Source organism: Trachypithecus francoisi, unplaced genomic scaffold (assembly GCF_009764315.1).
Source record: "Trachypithecus francoisi isolate TF-2019V2 unplaced genomic scaffold, Tfra_2.0 Lachesis_group0, whole genome shotgun sequence".
Classification (NCBI taxonomy): Eukaryota; Metazoa; Chordata; class Mammalia; order Primates; family Cercopithecidae; genus Trachypithecus; species Trachypithecus francoisi.
The window spans coordinates 132,785,146-132,811,103 of NW_022681453.1; the positions used below are offsets into that span (position 1 = coordinate 132,785,146).

The window sequence follows — 25,958 nt, forward strand, 5'->3', positions numbered from 1 at the left end:
ACATTTCAAAACACAATGGGGAGATTATTTTAAGCAGACAAACAAGCAGAGACCCTCTTCTTTCTTTCCTTCATTTTACTTCACTGAGACGATCATCACTTCCAGTATGCTACATCCTCCTAAATGGAAGGAAGGGTCAAAAGCTTCTAAACTTAGATCACTAGGACACTGGGTTTGAGACACAGAATGTTCTGTAGGTGAGTATGGCCTTTTGCCCTCTTCAAGTGACTTAGGCTGTGTGTTGCAGGTAAGAGGGTTTTCCAGCAGGGTACCCGGGGTCACTGAAAGTAGAAATGTGTCCTAATAAGATGGTGTTGTGAGAAGCTTTATTTTTACTTCCTTTCTTTTGCTTCTTTCTCTTTCTTCCTGTCTTTTTCCCACCTCACCCTTCTGACTCTCCTACCTGCATATGCAGTTTTCAGCATTGCCCTGCTAGTGCCCAACTCTTTAGGCTGAAGATACTTGAATAGTATTTACCTCTACATGGAAAACAATAGTGAGACTGTGTTCCTGGCCCATTACACCATGCTCTTGGGCATTGTGCAGTGTTATGTTTGCAGCCATCTGTGCCATGTGTTGCTTGGCCAATGAATCCCATTCAGGACCGTCTGGAAGATATACGAGGGCATGATTAGATTTTAGTACATCTCTCTGGATACTGATTTCTGTGCTTACAGCTTCTTTTGAAGTTAATAAAAACCACATACAGAAGGGGAAGTACAAGATAAGAATGCTATATTCTTTTTGCATCCAATTTTTTTGTTAATCTTTTAAGAAAATTCAACCTGACTGTTCCTAATGGAATTCAGTGCCAAGGGGAAGAAAAGGTAGCAATTAGAAGTGATTATAGAGCTGTTATTTATAGCTACTAAGAAACCTTGTCATAGTACAGGGCTGATGGAATGATTGCTCCTCGTTCGTCAGTCAAGAGAAATAAAAGGTGCGTAACATCACTGTTAGACCGTTTCTATGTGGAACAAGTTAAAACATAGTTGAATAGGAGGCTGAGTACCTTCAAAAATGTTTATGTTGGTATACTTAAGCATATTACATTATACGTGCCATATTTATTAGTTCTCTGTAATGATAATCAATCATTTGTTTGTAGCTGCCAGACACTTGGGTTCACCAAGCTTTCCTAAGAGACATATAACCGGAACTTGAAGAAAATTATTAAAAATCAAGATAAGAATTCTTTGTAGCCTAGAAAATGATAGGAGAGTAATAGAGATAGCTTTGTGGCATTTGACAGGCACATCAGGGCAGAGGGAAATGAAGATTAATTATACTTCTTCATAACCTGCTATTGTTATAAGATCATCATCATCTTCATATGATCAGTGCCGTACACCATGACCTCTAAATTCTTTCATCACTTAGAGCAGCTGAAGAGATAGGCATGGGTTGGTAGCTGGCTGAAGACTTTAACTGATGTCTTACAGATACTCTGCTAACTTCTCTAGAAAGTTTCAAAGGAAGGCGTGTATACCCATAAGCAATAAGACATAGATTACATATAGTAATTTTTCTTCTCATCCTGAGAACAAAACTGTGAAGTAGAGTTACTATGATCATTCCTTCTTTTATGAGATAATGGTGTTAACATAGGAATTCCCAATGTGCTTGTCTAAACAGAAGTTAAAAAGCTAAAAGGGAGGCAGTCTTGTACAGAGTGTAGAGGGCCTGGACTTTCAAATTAGGCAGACTGAGTTTGAATCCCAGCTCTGTCACTTAATAGTTGTATGATCTAGTTGTGATTAGGACAAGTTATTTTCTCACTCTGAGCCTTACTTATAAAAATGGAAAAGGTAATATTTATCTTACAGTAGTTTGGGGCAGATTAAGTAAGACAAATAAACATGGAAATGTCCTTGAAACATAGAAGAGGTTCTTTCACGTTAGTTTCCTTCCTCCTCCTCAAGGCCTCTGTACATGTCATTTGAGGGCTTTTTTAGTTAAGAAGGTTGAGGTGAAGGTAACAAACATTTGTTAAAGACTTGATGTGAACCTCTAGGCCTTGAGGTAGAGAGAATAGAACTTGAAGACCGTTCCCTTTAAGGAGCCTATAATCTATATGCGGAGAGAAAAACTGCATATAAAGAACTAGTGGCTGTTGTATATCACAGGAATTTAGAGAAGAGAAAGATCTTTTTGGAGGGGAATAATTGGGAAAGGTTTTCATGGATGATGTCGGAATTGATGCAAATATAGGCTACATGGATATATAATACGTTGTATAGGCTGGATGCAGTAGCTCACGCCTGTAATCCCAGCACTTTGGGAGGCCAAGACGCATGGATCACTTGAGTACAGGAGTTTGAGAGCAGTCTGGGCAACAATGACAAAACCCCGTCTCTACTAAAAATAAAAAAATTAGTGGCCAGGAGCAGTGACTGAAGCCTGTAATCCCAGCACTTTGGGAGACTGAGGCGGGCAGATCACCTGATGTCAGGAGTTCAAGACCAGCCTGACCAATATGGTGAAACCCTGTCTCTACTAAAAATACAAAAATTAATAGGCATGGTGGCAAGCGCCTGTAATCCCAGCTACTCAGGAGGCTGAGACAGGAGAATTGCTTGAACCCGGGAGGTGGAGGTTGTAGGGGGCTAAGATTGTGCCACTGCACTCCAGCCTGGGTGATAGAGCAAGACTCTGTCTCAAAAAAATAAAAAATAAAAAAAATTAGCCTGGCGTGGTGGTGCACACCTGTAATCCCAGCTACTTGAGGAGGCATGAGAATCACTTGAGCCTGGAAGGCGGAGATTGCACCACTGCACCCCAGCCTGGATGACAGAGCGAGACTCTGTCTGGAAAAAAAAAAAAAAAAAAAAGTTGTATATTGTTTTTCATATTCTTTTGTGATTCGTAAGCATGATTGGGTGTTCACACTCGCGGGTGAGATGTGCCTCCTTCCAACCTTGTTACAACGTTAGCACATTACCTATCTGACATAAAAAAAAAAGAGAAATGTTTTTCAAAGATTATGTAAGATGGAAAATTGGGTCGTCTTTGGGTCCTCAGTCTAGTTAGTTATTTTTAATTTGAGTAAAATTCAGCAAATTAAAAATAGAAGTATTTTGTCTGAATTATCTCTCTGTACACTCATAAAACCCTCTAAAACTGTAAAAGCAAGAAATTTTAAATTATTTTTTCTTTTTTTTTTTTTCTGAGACAGAGTCTCACTCTGTCACCCAGGATGGAGTGCAGTGGCACAATCTTTGCTCACTGGAATCTCCTTCTCCCAGGCTCAAGTGATTCTCCTGCCTCAGCCTCCCAAGTAGCTGGGATTACAGGCGTGCACCACTATGCCCGGCTAATTTTTGTATTTTTAGTAGAGACATGGTTTCACCATGTTGGCCAGGCTGGTCTCGAACTCCTGATCTTGGTGATCCACCTGCCTCAGCCTCCCAAAGTGCTGGGATTACAAACATGAGCCACCACACCTGGCCAAATTGTTACTATTTTTTATTTTTGAGATGGAGTCTCACTCCGTTTCCCAGGCTGGAGTACAGTGGCGTGATCTTGGCTCACTGCATCCTCCGCCTCCCGGGTTCAAGCAGTTCTCTGCCTCAGTCTCCTGAGTAGCTGGGACTACAGGTATGCGTCACCATGCCCGGCTAATCTTTTTGTATATTTAGTAGAGATGGGGTTTCACCATCTTGGCCAGGCTGGTCTTGAACTCCTGACCTTGTGATCCACCTGCCTTGGCCTCCCAAATGATACTTAATGATCTAAAACAACACAGTATCCAGCCTGCACAAACCTCAGAAAAGTGTGCTCTTTGTCCCGGAATGGAAGGGTCCCACAGAAAAGGCACCAGACACAGCACAGCATATAGATATCCAGAGTAAACAAAACAAACGAAAATTGTCTATGTACATCATAGAGAAACCTGTAGACTAGAGAAGGTTCAATGCTAATTTAAGAATCAGAAACTATTATCTATACACATTTTAAAAATAATTTGGGTATAGAATTGGTTTTGATTAACTCTTCTTTAAATATACATATGTATGCATGTATGTGTGTACTGATGTACATGTTTGTGTTTTCTTGGAAGGGGTGTTTGTACTCAGGCCCCATGTTACTGTATTATCATGGAATACTGTGCCCATGGACAACTCTACGAGGTCTTGCGAGCTGGCAGGAAGATCACACCTCGATTGCTAGTAGACTGGTCCACAGGAATTGCAAGTGGAATGAATTATTTGCACCTCCATAAAATTATTCATCGTGATCTGAAATCACCTAAGTGAGTTCTGGAGCTAATGTTTCAGCTATTTTGTTTTGTTCTTTTGAAATACATAATATTTATCAACCTCAGTTGACGTTTTCAGACATCATACTTTTAGTTCAGTTTCAATCAGCACAGTGGGTAATTCTGTTTGTGCATCTCTTGGGTTATTGTTGACCTACCTGCTTACCTGTATGGCAGATATCTCCAGGTACCTGAAACCACTTTTCCCTCTTGTTGCTTTTAAATCATACAACTGTGAAACAAAATTCATTATGATCTGAAGTATTCACCTTCTATCATCTCAGATAGTTAATGCCAGACCTTCCCATTTGAAGCCTTGGTTTGTTGTTTTCCATGTGTTCAAAAAACTTTTTAAACTGAGTTTCAGAAATGTATACAACAGGATAAAATGGATAAATAAGAAACAGGCTAGCTGGGTGGAGTGGCTCATGCCTGTAATCCTAGCACTTTGGGAGGCCAAGGCGGGTGGATCACTTGAGGTCAGGAGTTCGAGACCAGCCTGACCAACACGGTGAAACCCTGTCTGTACTAAAAATGTAAAAAATTAGCCAGGCATGGTAGCAGGCACCTGTAGTCCCAGCTACTTGAGAGGCTGAGGCAGCAGAATTGCTTGAACCTAGGAGGAAGAGGTTGTAGTGAGCTGAGATTGCACCACTGGACTCCAGCCTGAGCGACAGAGCAAGACTCCATCTCAAAAATAATAATAATAATAAAACAGAGGCAAAGGAAAAGTAAAAACATTAGAACTAAAAATTATTCACAAATTACATGCCATGAGATTCTATAGATGTGGACTATACATTTGGCTTTGAGCTTCTAGTGTCTAAGCAAGGAGGAAATAAACAGTTATAAGGTTCACAATGGCCACAGGAAAAATAAACACTGGCTATGTAAGAGAAGCAGGGCTGTTTCTAGTAATCTCTGTTTTCAAAAGGATTTCTTGGCTACTAATCACTTTAAGAGGAGTGTGTAGTTAGTTCCCCAAATTGCATGAAGAAGGAAATTGATAAAATGATTTATTTCAGTATAACTCCTGTTTTTCAACATTATTTTTGTTATTTATCATCACATTTTGGGTAGACGAGCAGAAGATTAATCTCTTCAAAATATATTTGTAGCCTAGGCAATATAGTGAAACCCCATCTCTACAAAAAATTAAAAATTTAGCCAGGCATGGTAGTCCAAGCTACTCGGGAGGCTGAGGTGGGAGAATCACTTAAGCCCGGAAGGTCAAGGCTACAGTAAGCCATGATCACACCACTGCACTCTAGCCTGGACAACAGAGCACAACCCTGTCTCAAAAAATAATCAAAATAAAATATATATATTCATTTATTGTATATACACACACATGTATATATATTTGCATAGTGCTTTCATGGTTTATAATATCTTGGGGGGGATCCATGATCACATCTTTGATCCTGGCAAAAACTGTGTGGGATTTGTAACGAGTATTGTTATTCTTATTTTATGTAAGGGAAACTAGAGCTTAGCCCAAAGTCATGGGGCTAGGACTTGAACCTAGAATTTCTGAACCAAAGGCTGCTGCATCCTACCTCATTAAGTGACGGTAGGGGATTCACAGTGAATCCTGCCTTTCCTCCATGGACAGTATATAAACTTCATTATAAACTTCAAAACAGCTCTTATTTATCACCATCATCCTCAGTAATTACAGTGCTTAGTTGACTGAACAACCTCCCCCTTGCTTTACTTGCAAGTAAACATGATTGTGTAGTGTTCATTTCTTCTGTTCACATTCTTACCCTGTTGCTTTTGCCATTCAGTGCATACAGGTAAGGACATTAACTACCTGAAGGCCTCTTTGCATGGTCTCCTTTTTAACCACCTTGTTCTCCTTGTGAATTAATCTTAGAGGGAAGGAGTCAGGAAGCCGTAGAATAGAGTAGTGAATGGGTTACCCAGTAAGCCTTTCCCTCTATTAACAATAACACTCCCAACCCCAGCAGCTTTGGCTTCTTTGGGTTTCAAGCTGACTTTGAGAAGACGGGGATCCATCTGACTTGCTGTAACAAGAGATCTCATTACCTACATTAAGTCTGCAGGCTCTGTGACCCCAACTTTGTTTCAGAGAAGATTTCAGAAAAGTTCTAATGTTATATTTCTCTAGTCTTCTCCCAAGTCCATCCTCTCTTGTCACACCAACGGAGGCAGAGAGGAAGTTCCCAGAAAAGGTTCCCTGTTTTAGGGGCTAACTGCCTACTCTCACTTTCATGGTGTATGATATCAGTTCTCCAATTCTCTCATCCCATAATATTTTAATCCTTATGCATTTTCACTAAGACTAACACTGTTAAATCAAAACTCCTAAGTTAGATAAATTTTACATATTAGGTGCAAAACCAGGGCATGGAGGATGGTATTCAAAAGCAATTGTAAGCTCTGAGCTATTTGGTAAATAGCCATTGGGGTTGGGGTTGTGAGCCTGGTAAATGTGAAGGAATCCCTGGTTCAAATGGAGAAGCAAGGGGATAGAGTCAGACGTTTTCAGCTTTACAGCCTCCTCAATTCTGATACTATTTGAGGATGAAGACTTTTTTTTTTTTTTTTTTTGAGACAGAGTCTCGCTCTGTGGCGCAGGCTGGAGTGCAGTGGTGCGAACTCCACTCACTGCAAGCTCCGCCTACTGGGTTCACACCATTCTCCTGCCTCAGCCTCCCGAGTATCTGAGACTACAGGCGCCCGCCACCACGCCTGTAACCCTCTCATCATTAAACGTAGGTCCCTAGATCATTAAAGCCTCTGAAACCCTAAGTCATTAACTTTCTAATGTTCTAAACAGGTTGTTTCAAGTGAAATCGATCTAGGGTGTGAAGCTGTCAATTTGGTACCAGATTGTATTCATCTTCAAGGCTGGCACGAGCACTTGGCCTCAGGTCACATTTTCAGATAACTACTATGACAAGTAAAACACTACTGGTGTGGAATTTACTTAAGCTTGGATTTATTTCTGCTTTTCCTTATCAGCGCTAGTGAAATCCCAGCATATATATTAGCCTTTTAAGGTAATGAATCCCAAATATCATGGTCTCATGCATGATATTAGTTGGCTATCATTTAAACAGTGTTTAAAAAGAAGTATTCTTTTTAGTGGGCTGGCTAAAGCCAGCAAGGATGGAAACCAATATTTATTGATAACGGTGCCTAACATATCTTACCTCATTTAATTCAAATGAAAATTCAATGAGATTGTTATTAGAGGTCTATCACCCCTTATCCAAAACTCTTGAAGCAAGATATTTTCAGAAAGGTAGTGCACTACCTTAGATATCCAGCGAGGTCTGGAGCAGTACCCTAAGATCAACCACATTAACAAATCTGCAGCAAAACCTGTTGTTCACACAAAATGGGATGAAGAAAGTGAGTTTGCCTTATACATGTGAAAAAAATATAAGCTGATTGAGAACTGTTTGTATTTTCAAATTGTGGATAAGAATGAAGAGTCTCCATCCTACATATGAGAAAACTGGCTTAGAAGAGTTAAATAAGGCTGGGTGCAGTGGCTCACACCTGTAATCCCAACACTTTGGGAGACCGAGATGGGAGGATCACCTGAGGTCAGGAGTTTGAGACCAGCCTGACCAACATGGAGAAACCCCATCTCTACTAAAAATACAAAAATTAGCTGGGCGTGGTGGCAGGTGCCTGTAATTGCAGCTACTTGGGAGGCTGCGGCAAGGAGAAAATCCCTTGAACCCAGGAGGCAGAGGTTGCAGTCAGCTGAGATCATGCCATTGCACTCCAACCTGGGCGGCAAGAGTAAAACTCTGTCTCAAAAAAAAAAAAAAAAGAAGAGTTAAGTAACTTGGCAAAGGTCGCACAGCAAGTGGAAGAGGCAGCATAAGACTAGGCGTTAAAAGCCTGTTACGCTAAGCTGCCTCACAAGTATGAATGATGTTATTTCTAGTGTATAGCCAATGCCCCAGTGACATTGGAAACTGCAAGCTGAATGCTACAAGATAGGAAGCAGCAGATAAAGTCTTCCGTTTCAGCCATTTAGAATCATGGTTTTCATTAGTACTAACGATCTGGATGTTTTCTTTTTATTTCTTTTTAAAGTGTTTTAGTGACCCACACAGATGCAGTAAAAATTTCTGATTTTGGTACGTCTAAGGAACTCAGTGACAAAAGTACCAAGATGTCATTTGCCGGCACAGTCGCATGGATGGCGCCAGAGGTGATACGGAACGAACCCGTATCTGAGAAAGTTGATATATGGTGAGTGGCGCCACCAGTTGTGCCAACTAAAAAGCCTTTTCCCACTTTCGCCCTATTAGCACTGTCTTCCTTCAGCGCTTACTTTTCCAGAATATTCTTGAGTGTTGTCCACTTTTGGTTGATTTCAGCCTCATATTGTCTGAGGTACTTGCCAGTATGGTGATATATGGGGAGAAGGATTGGGGGAATGAGGGTGACTCTCCACTCAGTAAGTCATCAGTTTGGGGGACCTCAGAGAATATGCTGAATTTTCTAGAAAACTGAAAGTTTACTTCAAATGATCATTTAGTATGGAAGTCTTCCTGAAATGTGTTACATAATTCTCACCTTCTTGAGTAAAGTACAAGAGCTTACCTATTCTCAATGACTCAGGTCATCACTACACATATCAATAATGTACTTTGCTGTGATACAATTATGTTCTCTAGACACGTTTGAGATGTAGGAGGTTGTTTTGCCCTTTTATTGAACAGCCTCTATAGGCTATGATTTTAAAAAAAGATCTCTATAACATTTCTTCTGAGGTTATGTCTTTTTATCAACAGTATTTTTCCTTGTAATAGCTTTTCTTCTACCCTTAAAATTGGCAACTAGTAACTTTTAGGCTTAAAACCAAAATAATAGCGCATGTCAAAATTGCATGTAATACCAGAGTGAATAGGATAAAGTAGAAATGTGGGGTCATTTGTAATTTAGATAGTCATTACCAAAGTACCCGCCTTAGGGATTACTAATTGATGTTCCCACCGGAAATATGTAAGAGTGTTTTCTCAGTCTCACCAACAAAATGTGCTAAACTCTTGGATTTTTGCCAATCATATAGGTAAAAAACGGTATCTTGGGTGCATTCCTCTCGGGACAAGTAAGCCTATACATTTGTTCATATGTGTTAGAGCCCTCATATTTTCTTACTTGTGAATGGCTCATAATCTTTGCTCAGCTTTCTGATTTTTACTCATAATTTATCAGAGTATTTTATATATTAAGGAGATTCACATTTTGTGTAAATTGTAGATAATTCACATTTTGTTATTTTGCTGATGGTACTTTTTCCCTTGTCAGATTTTGAAAATACAGTTTCATCTATCAATTTCTCCTTTTATGGCTTTTAGATTTCATGGTTTAAAAAGTCTTTAAAAGCCAGGCACGGTGGCTCACACCTGCAATTCCAGCACTTTGGGAGGCCGAGGTGGGTGAATCACTTGAGGTCAGGGGTTCAAGACCAGCCTGGCCAACATGGTGAAACCCCATCTCTACTAAAAACACAAAAAATTAGTCAGGCATGATGGCACATGCCTGTAATCCCAGCTACTTGGGAGGCTGAGGGGCAGGAGAATCACTTGAACCCAGGAGGTGGAGGTCGCAGTGAGCCAAGATCACGTCACTGCACTCCAGCCTACGTGACGGAGCGAGATTCTGTCTTAAAAAAAAAAAAAAAAAGTGTTTAACACTCCTAGATAATTTTTTAACTCCTTATTTTTAGAAGATTTTTATGGTTTCATTTTTCTATTTAAATCTTTGATTCAAGTGAAATTTATCTTGATTTATGGTGAGTTATAGACTTAATTTTTTTCCCAGCTGTTCCAACAACATTTTTTGACTAATCAATTTTTACCCGCTGGTTTGTGATGTCACTTCTATCTTACATTCAATTCCTAAATGTATTTGGTTTATTTCTGGATTTCTTGTCCAGTCCGTTATTCTGGTTGTCTGTTCACACACACGAGTTAATTATTCAAGTTTTAATTTCTGGTAGTATTGATTACCCCACATAGAATTTTTTTTTTTTTCCAGAGTTGTCCCAGATGTTTCTGTTTTTCTTATAGCAATACTAGAATTTTAAAACTGGGTATATGTACTAATTTGATTTAAATTAATAAAGAGCTAAAATACAAATCAGTCTTTCTGAAACATCTTCTGTACATGTTCCTGGTGCTACTGTAGGTCTTTTGGAGTGGTGCTTTGGGAGCTGCTGACAGGAGAGATCCCTTACAAAGATGTAGATTCTTCAGCCATTATCTGGGGTGTTGGAAGCAACAGCCTCCACCTTCCAGTTCCTTCGACTTGCCCTGATGGATTCAAAATCCTTATGAAACAGACGTGGTAAGAATATTGTCTCTAAAACAATAGGGAGGTCTCCAATGTGTATTTGGAGTGAATCTCCTGGTGGTGGAAAGAATAGGAGCTTTGGAGTGGGAGAATCTTGGGTTCAAATACTAGCTCTGCCCCTTTCTATCTGTGCAATTTTGGGCATGTTATCCAATATCAGTTTTCTCATTTGTAAAATAGAGACAACACCGACTCATAGAGTTATTGTGTTGTAATTAATGAAAATTTAGAAATAAAGAACTTGGTATGATTATCTTGAAATAGTAGGCCTTGGCCAATGATAGCTATTATTTCTTTGCTAGTCCTAATGGACTATTATTAAATAGGTCACTGGTCCTAGATTTCCATTTCATCATTAGAGGTATCTCATAATTACGTTTTCCTTTTGCTCTTCAGTATATCAAAACTGTACTGCAGGGCAGCCAGGCACACAATTACAGGTGGCTCACACCTGTAATTCCAACACTTTGGGCGGCAGAGGTGGGAGGATCGCTTGAGGCCAGGAGTTCAAGAGCAGCTTGGGCAACATAGCGAGACCCCATCTCTACTTTAAAAACATAAAATAAAATAAAATACAAATAAAAAACTGTACTGCAGGGCCAGGCATGGTGGCTCACGCCTGTAATCCCAACACTATGGGAGGCCGAGGCAGGAGGATCACTTGAACCCAGAAGTCTGAGATAAGCCTAGGCAACATAGTGAGACCCTGTCTCTGAAAAAATAAATGAATAAATAAATTTAAAGAAATGTTAAAACTCTACTGAGATACAATTCAGTTATGCTATCCTGATATAATGGAGTACAGCTGATTTTACTCAGATATAGCCATTTTTAAGTAAACAGTCTTTTTCATAAAGTAAAATAAAATCTTCATTCTCCTGGACACAACTTCTGAAATGCACAAACTGTCTTTTTCACTTTTAGGCAGAGTAAACCTCGAAACCGACCTTCTTTTCGGCAGACACTCATGCATTTAGACATTGCCTCTGCAGATGTACTTGCCACCCCACAAGAAACTTACTTCAAGTCTCAGGTAAGCTGGGAAACTCTACCAGGTGCTACTAAACAGATAGAGAACTCTCAGTGAAAAAAAGTAACTCTTAGAAGGGCCCATTGTGTTTGTTATAATGGTGATATAACTCTATTCATTGTGAAACAATAAATATGTTACTTCACACATGACATCTTAGAGTTTTTAAAGCACTTAACATATATTAATAAATCATTTGAACAAACACGTGTTGGCCAGGCATGGTGGCTCACGTCTATAATCCAGCACTTTGGGAGGCCGAGGCAGGCAGATCACCTGAGGCTGGGAGGTCAAGACCAGCCTGACCAACATGGAGAAACCCCCACTCTACTAAAAATACAAAATTAGCTGGCTGTGGTGGCGCATGCCTGTAATTCCAGCTACTTAGGAGGCTGAGGCAGGAGAATCGCTTGAACCTGGGAGGCAGAGGTTGTGGTGAGCCGAGATCGTGCCATTGCACTCCAGCCTGGGCAACAAGAGCTAAACTCTGTTTCAAAAAAATAAAAGGAAAAGAAAAAAACGTGTGTCAGAATATCATCCTTATAGTGGCTTCTGGTAAAACTGCTGAATAGAAAAGAGAAAAAGAAGATATGAAAGCTGTAATGTACATACATCTGAATTAGGATTACTGCCGACCTTCAAGAAAGTATTGTCTTCTTTGAAGTAGCAAAGCTGAAGTACAGAGGTGGGAGGTTAAATAACAGAATGAGCCTATGATAGAACTCGGCCCAGAGAGAACCTTTTCTCTAAGTATGTCACCTAGTAGCTCCAAATAAGTATAATTTAATGTATCTGTTAGCCACTACTGCACAACAAACCATCTCAAAACTTTTATTTTTATTTTCTGAGACAAGGTCTCACTCTGTCAACCAGACAGGAGTACAGGGGTCTGATCTCAGCTCACTGTAGCCTTCACCTCCTGGGCTCAAGCAATCCTCCCACTTCAGCCCCCCAAGTACCTAGGACTGCAAGCATGCACCACCACACCTGGCTAATTTTTGTTTTTGTTTTTTTGATAGATACGGGGCTTCACCATGTTGCCCAGGCTGGTCTAAAACTCCTGGGCTCAAGCGATCTGACTGCCTCGGCCTCCCAAAGTGCTGGGAATATAGGCATGAGCCATTGCCTGGCCCCATCCCAAAACTTATGACTTACAACAGTAAGCATTTATGTATATGTAGCTCATGATTCTATGGGTTGGCAGTTTGGGTTAGGCAGTTCTACTGGCTTTGACTGGGCTCACTTGTGTCTGCGGTGAGTTGCCAGGTCAGCTGGGAGGCTGGCTGGTCCTAGACGTCTCATTCACATGCCTGACAATTGGCTGGCTATTAGCTAGAGCACCTTGCTTCTCCTCCACATGGCCTCCACTCCTCCAGCAGGCCACCTTGGGCTTGTTCTCATGGTGTTCTCAGGGTAACAAATGTAATGAGAGAGCAAGTCCCAATGCACAGGTGATTTCCAAGCCTGTGCTTCATTATTCCTGCTAATGTTCCATTGGCCAAGCAAGTCACAGGCCAACCCAGATTCTTGAGACTGAGAAATAGGCTTCACCTCTTGACAAGAGAATCTGCTACCGTACATTGTACGGGCACGGATCTGGAGAGGGGAAGAATTGTTGGCAATTAAATTAAAAGGCTGCAAATGTCACAAGGATTGGATAGTGGGTGGTAAGAGATGAAATCTTTTTTTTTTTTCTGAGATGGAGTTTCACTCTGTCGCCCAGGCTGGAGTACAGTGGTGCGATCTCGGCTCACTGCAAACTCCACTTCCCAGGTTCACGCCATTCTCCTGCCTCAACCTCCTAAGTGGCTGGGACTACAGGCGCCCGCCACCACGCCCGGCTAATTTTTTGTATTTTTAGTAGAGACGGGGTTTCACCATGTTAGCCAGGATGGTCTCGATCTCCTGACCTCGTGATCCGCCCGCCTCGGCCTCCCAAAGTGCTGGGATTACAGGCATGAGCCACTGCGCCCGGCCGAGATGACTATTTAATAAGGCCCTTATCCCTTCCAGACCCAGGCAATATCAAAAGGGATGGAACTATAACTTTGGAAATAAATGTGATGATCCCGAATTATAGCTGTATGCTTATAGAACATAACACAATTATTACCTAATTTCTCATTTCTCATATAGCTTTATCTCACTTAATGTTATTGTGCTTCAGAAATGAATTTTTGTAAAGTGAATCGCATCTCCCCGCTGACTTCCAGTATTTCAGATTCATTCTCAGAAAAGACATTTTATTAGCAATTGGCATTTCAGCCTCCTTCTCATAGCCCCTCATCCCTGAAGGGCGATGAGTTTACCCACCAGGAAAGTATCTGCTGAAAACAGTACTGGACTTTGGGAGGGGCGTCATCCCTGGGAGCTGAACAAGTCCTTAAATATGCTTTTCACTTTGGGAGGGCGAGGTGGGCAGATCACGAGGTCAAGAGATAGAGACCATCCTGGCCAACATGGTGAAACCCCGTCTCTACTAAAAATACAAAAATTCGCTAGGTGTGGTACCATGCACCTGTAGTCCTCGCTACTTGGGAGGCTGAGGCAGGAAAATCACTTAAACCAAGGAGGCGGAGGTTGCAGTGAGCCGAGATCGCACCACTGCACTCCAGCCTGGGCGACAGAGCAAGACTCCATCTAAAAAAAATATATATATATAAATATATATATATGCTTTTCTACCTGTCCCTACCAGAGGCTTGGAGTACTTCTGTGGTGTCTGATACACAGAGAGACACTCTGCCTATCAGATAGATATTGAGGAATATCTTAGTAAAGGCACAGGGCTTGTTTTTATTTTTGTCTTTAATTGAAGTTTCTAAGAAATGATAAATCAGAGACTCCTGTTACCAAAGTTCTAACACACTCTCTGTGATCCATAAACTTAGCTCTCCCTACAACTGTGTCTTTAAGTAGTCAGGCTTGCCCCTATTGTTTTTTTTTTACTATTTCTAAGAAATTATTATGTTAGTAAAGTGTTTGCTTTCAGAGGAAATAAGATGAGGCAGGAGGTTGACTTCATGACATTTCCTACATTCTTTGATATACATTCAGATCAATTCCCTTAGCACTATCACCCATCTGTTCAAATACATGTAGGTATGGGGCACTGGGTAAGAAATCTTTCAAATATCTTCTGTTTGTATTCAGAAAAAACACTTAACCCTTTTGTGAAATGAAAGAGAATAATAGTACTCTCGAGGAAATCTTGCAAACTTAAGATATGGTTGTGATCACAGCTTTGCTTCTTCTTCTTCTTCTTTCTTTTTTTTTTTTTTTTTTCTGAGATGGAGTCTTGCTCTGTCTTACCCAGGCTGGAGTGCAGTGGTGTGATCTCTGCTCACTGCAGCCTCCACCTCCCAGGTTCAAGCAATTCTCCTGTCTCAGCCTCCCGAGTAGCTGGGACTACAGGCATGTGCCACCACACTCGGTTAACTTTTGTATTTTTAGTAGAGATGGGGTTTTACCATGTTGGCCAGGCTGGTCTCGAACTTTTCACCTCAGGTGATCCACCCACCTCGGCCTCCCAAAGTGCTGGGATTACAGGTGTGAGCCACCGTGCACAGCCAACTTTGCTTCCTTTACAATAAAACTGTACATACCATAATTTTGAAAAGCAATTTCTGATGATGGTATTAAGTCACAAGCCATTGAGACAGTCAATATAAGTTTATATATTTGGAAAAACTTCTAATTCTGAACAGATGTTACTTAAGCCCTCCTAAAATGTCACTTCTGAAGCCAGTCCCACATTTTCTGAGAACCTACCACGTGCAGAGCCCTGTGCAGGGCAGCTAAGTTAGCCACAGCCAGTGTCCTCACCTGAACTGCTCCCAGATTATCAAGATACCCATAGCATGGAGCATTAACACTGAACTCAGAAAAGGTTCTCTTGGGAGAAGAATAGGACGAGAGAATAGGAGAGGAGGTCAGAAGAGGAGAGAAGAGGGGAGAAGAAAACGTAGTACATTAAGCATCTAAGTCTGCTCAGGCTGCTACAACAAAGTGTCACACCCTGGGTGGCTTAGAAACAACAGAAGTTAATCTCACGGTTCTGGAGACTGAGAAGTCCAAGGCACCAGCAGAGTTGGTGTCTGGTGAGAGCCTGAGTTCTGGTTCCTAGGTGATGCCTTCTGACTGTGTCCTCACAAGGTGGAAGGGTGAACAAGCTCCCTTGGGCCTATTTGATAAGGGCACTTTTCTCATTCATGAGGGCTCTGCCCCCATGACCTAATTACTTCCCCAAAGCCCTACCTCCTAATAGCATTCCCTTGGGGTTAAGATTTCAGCACATGAATTTGGAGGGGACACAAACACTCAGACCACAGCAGCATTTTTTCATATTCACTTATTCTTCCACATTTTTTCCCCGACATAAAATTTCACTTCTCCTTAAATAGCTCCAAATCTGCTATTTTGCTACCTCCTAGAATTTTCTCGGTATTTATAAGTCAATTTGTCTCTGGATCTGAAAGTCAGGCTACCTCTAGCTAATATGAACTGGCTAGTGAGGTACTACAAATAGCAAGAGACCTTTAGTCTAAACCCCGTCCTGTCACTTCATACTGTGTGGTCTTGGCTAAGTCACTCAGTTACACTAAACCTCAGCTAATTCACCAAAACAATGAAGATAATCATATCTTCCCTTCCTTAGAGAGTTTCTGTGAGGAGCAAATGAAAAGATAAAACTGCAAGTGCATTGTAGACCATCAAGAACAGTTTGATCGTAAGATGTCATTATTCTTGGCTGGGTACAGTGGCTCATGCCTGTAATCCCAGCACTTTGGGAGGCCGAGGTGGGTGGATCACTTGAGGTCAGGAGTTCGAGATCAGCCTGGCCAACATGGCAAAACCCTGTGTCTACTAAAAATACAAAAAATTAGCCAGGGGTGGTGGTGGGCACCTGTAATCCCAGCTACTTGGGAGGCTGAGGCACGAGAATTGCTTGAACCCAGGAGGCAGAGGTTGCAGTGAGCTGAGATCGAGCCACTGCACTCCAGCCTGGGCAATAGAGCAAGACTCCATCTCAAAAAAAAAAAAAAGATATCATTATATCATTATTCTTGAGTTGCAATATGATAGCATAAAACAAAAATGAAGGTGTTATTATTCACCTTAATTTTTGTAGCTTTATACTAAGCTACAAAAATTAAGCCTCCTTTGGGTTGTTACATTCTGGATTCTTTTTCTGATGAACTCCTGAGATGAATAAGATGGCAGCCAGGGAACTCCTATTGTGTTTGACTTTATCCTGCCCCAGTAGAGAAGAACTGGCTTTTTGGCAGGCACATGTTCTTTCTATAGTCCTCTTGTACCTGAGGCCTTGCCTCCTCCTGCCTGCTTAGATCCTCTCAACGTCAATTATCAATCAATAGTTGTTAGCCCCTGGTCTCCACTTTCTACCAAAACTGTCAGTCAAGAGGTGCTGCCAAGAGCCCAGCTGACTCCTTCCTGAGAGAAAATGTGTCATTCGTTTTTCGTCAACAGCACATGTGTAAAGACGTAGCCTATATAGAGCAGATGAACAAAGCAACTGATTTCAATACAGTATTAGATTCTGCCAAAGCTATTGCTTCGTTGCTAGGCAATCACCCATTTCTCCAAATAGGCAACTACTGTTCCTGGTATTCAATTACATTTGATATGAGTCTTTAGAAAACATTTTCACCCCATTCCAGATCCCAGCTGCTAGGCGGATCGTGTGCCTGACTTTGAAGCTCTCTCAGCCCCCTGCCTTTGAACTATTCTAGTGTTCTCTTGAGTGCCACTGTGACCACCCAGAAATTCAGGGACTGGGAGTTGCAGAGACACCCCAACTCTGAGGTTAGACTCTGCTGCCTTAAAAGTAATCTTCTTGTGAGGGAGCAGATGCATATGCAGAGGCTGGACACTCACATCAGGGAAGGAGTCGTGTGCCCAGTAAGGGTTGGAATGGACCCCACTATGGCTTTTCTGATTCCATCTGATTTCCCTTTACTAAGCCCCCAACATCTTGCTGCTGTACTCCTTAAGCTAGGCTGGAACTGGCTCAATTTCTTTTTTTGTTGTTGTTTTTTATTTACTTTTTTAAAAGTGTGGTAAAATAAAGATAGTATAAAATTTGCCATTTTAACCATTAAAAAAAAAATTTTTTTTTTTGAGATAGAGTTTCACTCTTGTCACCCAGGCTGGAGTGCAGTGGCGTTGTCACCCAGGCTGGAGTGCAATGGCATGATCTCAGCCCACTGCAACCTCCACCTCCCGGGTTCAAGCTATTCTCCTGCCTCAGCCTCCCGAGTAGCTGGAACTACAGGCACCTGCCACCATACCGGCTAATTTTTTGTATTTGTAGTAGAGATGGGGTTTCACCATGTTGGCCAGGCTGGTCTCGAACTCCTGACTTCAGGTGAGCCACCCACCTCAGCCTCCCAAAGTGCTGGGATTATAGACATGAGCCACTGCGCCCAACTGATTTTAACCATTTTTTAATGCACGACTCAGTGGCATTAATTACATTCACAATGTTGTGAAATTGTCACCACTATCTGTTTCCAAAAATTTTCATCACCTCATTCAGCAGTAACTCCACATTCCCTCCTCCCCACCACCCCTGGTAATCTCTATTCTACTTTCTGTCTCTATGAATTTGCCTATTCCAGGTTATTTCATTTAAGTAGAATCATACAATATTTGTTCATTTGTGCCTGGCTTGTTTCACTTGGTGTGTTTTCAAGGTTCACGTATTTTGTAGCATGTGTTACAACTTCCTTACTTTTTATGGCTAAATAATATTCCATGGTATATATACCACATTTTGTTTATCCATTCATCTATTAATTCAACTTCATTTTGACACCTATACAGTATTCCCCACTTATCCGTGGTACATTCCGCGACCCCCAGTGGATGCCTAAAACCTTGAATAGTACGGAGCCTGACTGCTGTCCATCAGAACACGTTTCTTTTCAAATCTTCCACCCACAAATGTAATGTCTCTTCTATCTTAACTAAGCTCTTTCTTTACTTTTTATTTTTATTTATTTTTATTTTTTGGAGCAACCCTATTAACTAATTAGACTCTTATTAGTACTGTGGACAGTAGGAGAGGAATGCTGGTTACATTCCAGTGTTTCTCAGGCATTTTAGTGAAATGATGGGAAATGCCCCTCCACTCCTAGGCAGGTGGCTTTGTTATAGGTCAAGCTCAGGCAGGACTCCTCCCACCCTTAGTCTTCTCTCTCAGAGGCTCCTCGACAGCTGTGCAAATTGGCTTTGGGCTTGCCAATCCTCCCTTTCTTCATATGTGCCCAGACATGCCTGAATTGCAGATTAAGCTCAAATTGGAACTCCTTTTCCATAAGATTCTAAGTATATAAAATGGAACTCAAAATTAACATGTGCCAGGAATAGGATACCTTCGGGGGAAACACAGTCTTCATCAACACCTGGTTTTCCCATACATCCTTTTTCCTCTTCACAGGAGGGAACTTCTTTCTGGAAACCTACTTTCTTACAGATTTCAATCTTCAGAAAGTTCTCCTTGAGTTTCCCGTAATTATAAGCTAGATGTCAGAAGACTTATTTCCTCTAGAACGAAAACAAATCTCATCTGTGATATAAAATTCCTCACCACCAGAGGGAGGTACTCCTTTTCTCATCCCTTCTTGAAGTATTTTAGTAGGATACAGTGACAGTTTTGCACAAAAGAGGATACTTCAAGACACAAATCTGACCCTCTTATTCTTTTTTGGTCTAACTACTTTCACTTGTCATTCTTTCACCTCCTAAAGCTCAAAACTCCTCCTGCTCCATGACTTTGATCTGATGATTGACAGAATAGCATTAGCAGGGGCTGCTGTCAAAGGCCATTAGCAAACAGTAGTGTATTCTGATGAGATTGGGCACGTTCAGGGTGGAATGGCCATAGACTGCAGTAGTGTATCCTGGATCTTGGCTTTCTAATGACATTGCTGGATAGATTTGCTGCCTGAAAGTCAACCAACCAACAGAAACTTCTCTCCAGTGTTCAACATATATATGGGAAAATCTAGCATATTACAGAATGATCATTTTTTGCATGATTAAAATATAATTTCCTCCATAAAAATAGATGAGAAACAGCTAATTTGAGGAAAACCTTTTATAAATCCACAATTACTTAAGAATAACTTCTTACTTGATCCAGAAAGATACTCTTTTTATTATTGTGGTAAAAACACTTAATGAGAGCTACTGTCTTATTTTATTTTATTTTATTTATTATCTGAGATGGAGTTTCGCTCTTGTTGCCCAGGCTGGAGTGCAATGGCGTGATCTTGGCTCACTGCAACCTCTGCCTCCCAGGTTCAAGCGATTCTCCTGCCTCAGCCTCCCAAGTAGCTGGGATTACAGGTGCGTGCCACCACACCCAGCTAATTTTTGTATTTTTAGTAGAGACAGGGTTTCACCATGTTGGCCAGGCTGGTCTTGAACTCCCGACCTCATTATCCGCCCACCTCAGCCTCCCAAAGTGCTGGGATTCCAGGAATGAGCCACCACACCCACAATAGCAATTAGGGATTGCTATTATTTGTTTTGAATTTTTTAAATTGAAAAAATATAGTCAAGGATGTAGAGAAACTGGAACCCTTGTACACTGTTGGTGAGAATGCAAAATGGTGCAGCTATATGGAAAACAATAGGGAGATTCCTCATCAAATTCAAAATGGAGCTACCTTACAATCTAGAGAGATACTTTTTAACATGAATCTAAAGGTAGTAGAATAATTTTAGGAGAAGATTATACCATTAGATACATTTAGTTACAAATCTAGCCTTCATTGGAAATTATATCTCATTAGCTTCTGGAGATGGAAGATAGTCTATACATAATATGAAGAAACTTATTTTTGCTGTTTCTCTCTGTGTCTACTGCATATAGGCCACATTCCAGTAGTGGTTTTTCTACCCCCTAAAATTTAGGTAAAATTAGTTTGAAATTTCATGCCCCGTGGAAAGCTCCATGTCCTTTCTAATACTTCTGTAAATTTCTGGGAGAGTGATAATTTCATGGCCATTCTGCCTTTGCCTTCTTAAAATTCTTGGTCCCCACCCCTGCTGCCTTGTGGTTGTGCCTTTATCTTTGTCCCATATTGACCAAACATTCAATTCAGCGCCTTTCTTTAAAAAACAAAACAGGGCCGGGTGCGGTGGCTCACGCCTGTAATCCCAGCACTTTGGGAGGCCAAACTGGGTGGATCATTTGAGGTCAGGAGTTCAAGACCAGCATGGCCAACATGCTGAAATCCCGCCTCTACTAAAAATACAAAAATTAGCTGGGCGTGGTGGCAGGCACCTGTAATCCCAGCTACTCAGGAAGCTGAGGCAGGAGGATCACTTGAACCCAGGAGACGGAGGCTGCAGTGAGCTGAGATCACACCACTGCTCTCCAGCCTGGGCAACAGAGCAAGACTCTGTCTCAATAATAATAATAATAGTAATAATAATAAACACTTAAAAAAAAAAAAAGCAGTCATTCAAAGCCTAAGTGAATGTCAGATACCTCACTGAAGGTTTAGAAAATTTAAAGAAGTTTACATTTTGAACAACATAAACCATGTATTAGACATCCATCCCTGTTCTAAAAATTTTGTCAAACTACTAAATTGCTTGGCCATACTCTCTCTTTCCTTCTCCCCCTTCTCTCCTTTCTGTTCTTTCCCTCAACTCCAAATTCCCATATAGTTTCTTACATTTCTATTCCCATTTCCTGCTGTTCATGCCTATAGGGTCTTCTACTCTAGATATTTTCTCAAGATACTTTCCCAAACAAAACCTAGGAGGAATTCTGGGGCCAAAAACATGTTCATAATCTCACACGCACATATACGTTTCCATGTGGTTATCAGAGCTGTTTTTTTCTGGCCAGGCTGTCTCAGCCACCATCTTGCTTTAAAGTGAACTCTTCTATTCCAGAAGTGATGGCCAGCATGCCAGCTGTGATGTACCTCAGTCAGTGCTGGAGGAAAACTCGGAAAAAGACAGCATCATATATTGGAGTAGAAATATAGAAATGGGCTGGGGCATGGAGATATAGTAGCAGCAGTTATTTTGCTATCAATCAAATCATATTTTTTGAATATCTATTCTGAAAAAGGCTCTTCAGTATAAGCATGCAGGAATAAAAAATCTTGTACGTGACTTTATGGATATATCAGGGATTGAAACTCTTGGAATTTATCAAAATCTAATTTGTCCTTGCCCAGGCTGAATGGAGAGAAGAAGTGAAGAAACATTTTGAGAAGATCAAAAGTGAAGGAACTTGTATACACCGGTTAGATGAAGAGCTGATTCGAAGGCGCAGAGAAGAGCTCAGGTCAGCTCATCCCTCCTTCCCCACCTGCCCTCATCCCCAGGTCTTCAGATGGTAGCAGGCACGCTCTTCATAACCGCCATTTCACTTTCCACATACCTTTCACCTCTGCGTTTTATTGTTATGCTCTTTAAAAGTTGCCCCAAAAGTTAGCCCTCCTTTATATCTCTTTCCTATCCTTTCCTCCTAACTCCATTATCCTCTTTTATTATGTCTCTGCAACAAAGATTCTTGAAACAATGCTATTTAGTCATTCAGCCAGTGTCCTAGGTGCCATGGAATTCCAGAAATGTGTAAGATTTAGTCCCTGGCTTCAAGATGCTTATAATCTATTAAGAGATATAAGGCCAGGCGCAGTGGCTCACACCTATAATCCCAGCACTTTCGGAGGCCAAGGCAGGTGGATCACTTGAGCCCAGGAGTTCGAGATCAGCCTGCCCAACATGGCAAAATCCCCTCTCTACTAAAAATACGAAAAATTAGCTGGGTATAGTGGCGCGCAACATCTGTGATCCCAGCTATGCAAGAGACAGAGGCATGAGAATCACTTAAAGCCAGGAGATGTAGGCTGCAGTGAGCCAAGATTGTGCCACTGCACCCCAGCCTGGGTGACAGAGTGAGATTCTGTCTCAAAAAGAGAGAGAGAGAGATAAGACATGTTCATGGATAATCACTGATACGGTTTGGCTGTGTCTCCACCCAAATCTCACCTCAAATTGTAACCCCCATTATCCCCATGTGTCAAGGACAGAACCAGGTGGAGTAACTGGATCTTGGGGGTGGTTCCCCCCTACCCTCGATGCTGTTTTTGTGATAATGCATGAGTTCTCAGGAGATCTGATGGTTTTATAAACGTCTGGCATTTCCCCTGCTTGCACTCACTCCATCCTGCCGCCCTGCGAAGAAGGTGCCTGCTTCTCCTTTGCCTTCTGCCATGATTGTAAGTTTCCTGAGGCCTCCCCAGCCATGCTGAGCTGTGAGTCAGTGAAACCTCTTTCCTTTATTAAATTACCCAGTCTCAGGTATTTCTTCATAGCTCTGTGAGAACAGACTAATACAATCACATCTGAGTCAGTTCCAGCGGCTATAACAAACTTTAGACTCGATAATTTATAAACAATAGAAATGTGTTGGACAAAGTTCTGGAGCTAGGGAAGTCCATGATCAAGGTGCCAGCAGATTCAGTGTCTGGTGAGGACCCGTTTCTCATCGACGGCACCTTCTCTGTGTCCTCACACCGCAGAAGGGCAAAAGGGCTCCCTCAAGTCTTTTTTATAAGGGGACTATCTCATTGACAAGGGCAGAGCTCTCATGACCTAATCACCTCCTAAAGACCCCACCTCTTTTTTTTTTTTTTTTTTTTTTTGAGATGGAGTCTTGCTCTGTCACTCAGGCTGGAGTACAGTGGCACCATCTCAGCTCACTGCAACCTCCACCTCTCCGGTTTAAGCGATTCTTCTGCCTCAGCCTCCCAAGTAGCTGGGATTGCAGGTGTGCGCCACCACGCCGGGCTACTTTTTGTATTTTTAGTAGAGATGGGGTTTCACCATACTGCCCAGGTTGGTCTTGAACTCCTGACCCCATGACCCACCCGCCTCAGCCTCCCAAAGTGTTGGGATTATAGGCATGAGCCACTGCACCTGGCCGACCCTACCTCTTAACATTATCATCTTGGGTGTTAGGTTTCAACATATAAATTTGGGGGGACACAAACATTCAGACCATACCAACCACTATATCACACAGGATCTGGGCCATGGCTAAGTGTAAATGAGTGATCATGGTGTTGGCTTTAACTGCATGTTTCCATTAACATATGAGTCTCTCCTACTGTATTCTTATTCAGATAGTGACAAATGACAGACAGATTTGTATCTGTGGCCCTCTTGACTATTCTACACAGCTGATGGGCCCTTTAGGATAAACCAAGTGGAGAGCTTAGATTTCCCACCTCCCATTCCATTTTGTCTGAGTTACTGCGCTGGACAAGGGAACCTTAAACTAAGAGGGCCCTTGGGCAAATGCTTTTGTGATGAATCATCCTGTTTCTTATTTCATCAAGCGGACTTTTTTCTCCCGAAGTCGGTTGGCCTGGCTGACCCTGTGTTTTCTTTGATAGGCATGCGTTGGATATTCGTGAACACTATGAGCGGAAGCTTGAGCGGGCAAATAATTTATACATGGAATTGAGTGCCATCATGCTGCAGCTAGAAATGCGAGAGAAGGAACTCATTAAGTATGTATCCAGACCAGTGTCTGTTCTTACTGATTTGAGTCTGTCAATCAGCAGAAACATACTACCCTTCCACATTGCTGCCACTCAGAACTGGCAGATATTTCATTCATTCACCCAACATTCCTTCCAGGATGTGCTATGCACAGGTCCCTGCCCCCGGCAAGGTATACAAATAAGCAGAGTTGCCGCAGAGCAAGTTATAGGGGAACATGCACTTGGCAGTCATTTGCTGCATAGGGAAGGGGTCCGCATTTCAAAAAGAGCACGGGTGAAGAGCGGGGAGCCGATTGCCGCCTGGGGAAATGTGTTGGCTGCTGAAAGTGATGTAAGGTACTCCTGATGGTGGCAAGAAAACCCTGGGAATCCTGACCAAAAAAGCAGCTACTGAAAATAAGCAGGACTTCTGCCATTGTGTTATGTTGGGGAAATGAAAGTGTTAGTGTCAGTCCATGAGCTGAAGAGCAGAATGAAGTCAGGTTAATTTGAATCTAGAATTTGCTTTTTTTTTTTTTTTTTTTGAGACGGAGTCTTGCTCTGTCACCCAGACTGCAGTGCAGTGGCATGATCTCACTGCAACCTCCACCTCCCAGGTTCAAGTGATTCTCCTGCCTCAGCCTCCCAAGTAGCTGGGATTACAGGTACCCACCACCACACCCGGTTAATTTTTGTATTTTTAGTAGTCACGGGGTTTCACCATGTTGGCCAGGCTGGTCTCAAACTCCCAACCTCAGGTCATTCACCCGCCTCAGCGGTGAATGTTTGGGATTGCAGGTGTGAGCCACCGCGCCAGCTTTGTTTGTTTTTTAAACCTGAATGGCAGCTTTGTTATTCAAATAGCCTGTATCTGCTAAATATGGCCAGAATCTGTGGGTAGAATTAGCCTGTGAAAATACTCTGCATATCCTTTCTGTCTGCAATGACTGAGGTGTGGCTTTTGCATTTATTTTTCAGGCGTGAGCAAGCAGTGGAAAAGAAGTATCCTGGCACCTACAAACGACACCCCGTTCGTCCAATCATCCACTCCAATGCCATGGAGAAACTCATGAAAAGGAAAGGAGTGCCTCACAAATCTGGGATGCAGACCAAACGGTGAGACACCTGTACAAACGCAGTATTCAGATAAATGGGGGAAAACCCCCCTGCAAATCCATTCTCACATGATGACGGATGTGACCTCTTCTGTAGCTCATCAGATGAGTGTAGAGATACTCATCTCTAGGTAAAACAGACTAGGAAGGTGAGGGAGTATCACAGACTTTAGAAATCCAGCTTTTACATCTGTAGCATAAATATTTATTGTCTTGGCATGGAAAGGGAAATAAACTGGAGGCCAGACAGACCTGGATGCAAATCCTGGACCTGCCTTATAAGGTATATGACTTTACCTCTGTCAACCCCAGTGTCCTCATGGATAAAATGGTACAATTACAGCACATGAGATTTCTTTTTATTTTTCTGATCTCTAGGACACAGAATTGGGTTAGTCATAATTCTTGATTTATGACACAATAGTCCATGCATGCCTACTTTTATTCACACATTTAGTTTGTTCTTGTTAATGATGTGGAAAGTACCTGCAAACTCACTGTATTAGTCCCTTCTTGTATTGCCATAAAGAAATACCTGGCCAGGGCTGGGCCCGGTGGCTCACACCTGTAATCCCAGCACTTTGGGAGGCTGAGGCAGGCAGATCACGAGGTCAGGAGATCGAGACCATCCTGGCCAACATGGTGAAACCCCATCTCTACTA

The 25,958-nt window shown here is 41.8% G+C and overlaps 1 protein-coding gene, 1 long non-coding RNA gene and 1 other non-coding gene across 3 annotated transcripts in view; 2 read left to right on the forward strand and 1 right to left on the reverse strand.

The window, feature by feature from the left end:
• Positions 1-25,958, forward strand: part of MAP3K13 (mitogen-activated protein kinase kinase kinase 13) — a 147,171-nt gene that overhangs the window by 103,071 nt on the left and 18,142 nt on the right. Inside the window, exons 4-10 of the mRNA XM_033211944.1 lie at positions 4,061-4,252; positions 8,342-8,500; positions 10,445-10,603; positions 11,534-11,642; positions 21,866-21,975; positions 24,092-24,208; positions 25,160-25,297. Coding sequence (XP_033067835.1) covers positions 4,061-4,252; positions 8,342-8,500; positions 10,445-10,603; positions 11,534-11,642; positions 21,866-21,975; positions 24,092-24,208; positions 25,160-25,297 — 984 coding nt within the window. The remainder of the gene's footprint in view (positions 1-4,060; positions 4,253-8,341; positions 8,501-10,444; positions 10,604-11,533; positions 11,643-21,865; positions 21,976-24,091; positions 24,209-25,159; positions 25,298-25,958) is intronic.
• LOC117083846 overlaps positions 1-25,958 on the reverse strand; it is a 40,193-nt gene that overhangs the window by 4,684 nt on the left and 9,551 nt on the right. The window contains exon 3 of the long non-coding RNA XR_004437229.1: positions 478-608. This is a non-coding gene — a long non-coding RNA (uncharacterized LOC117083846). The remainder of the gene's footprint in view (positions 1-477; positions 609-25,958) is intronic.
• LOC117084725 lies at positions 2,851-2,951 on the forward strand. Its single transcript, XR_004437626.1, has one exon. It is a non-coding gene; the product is annotated as a small nucleolar RNA U13 (small nucleolar RNA).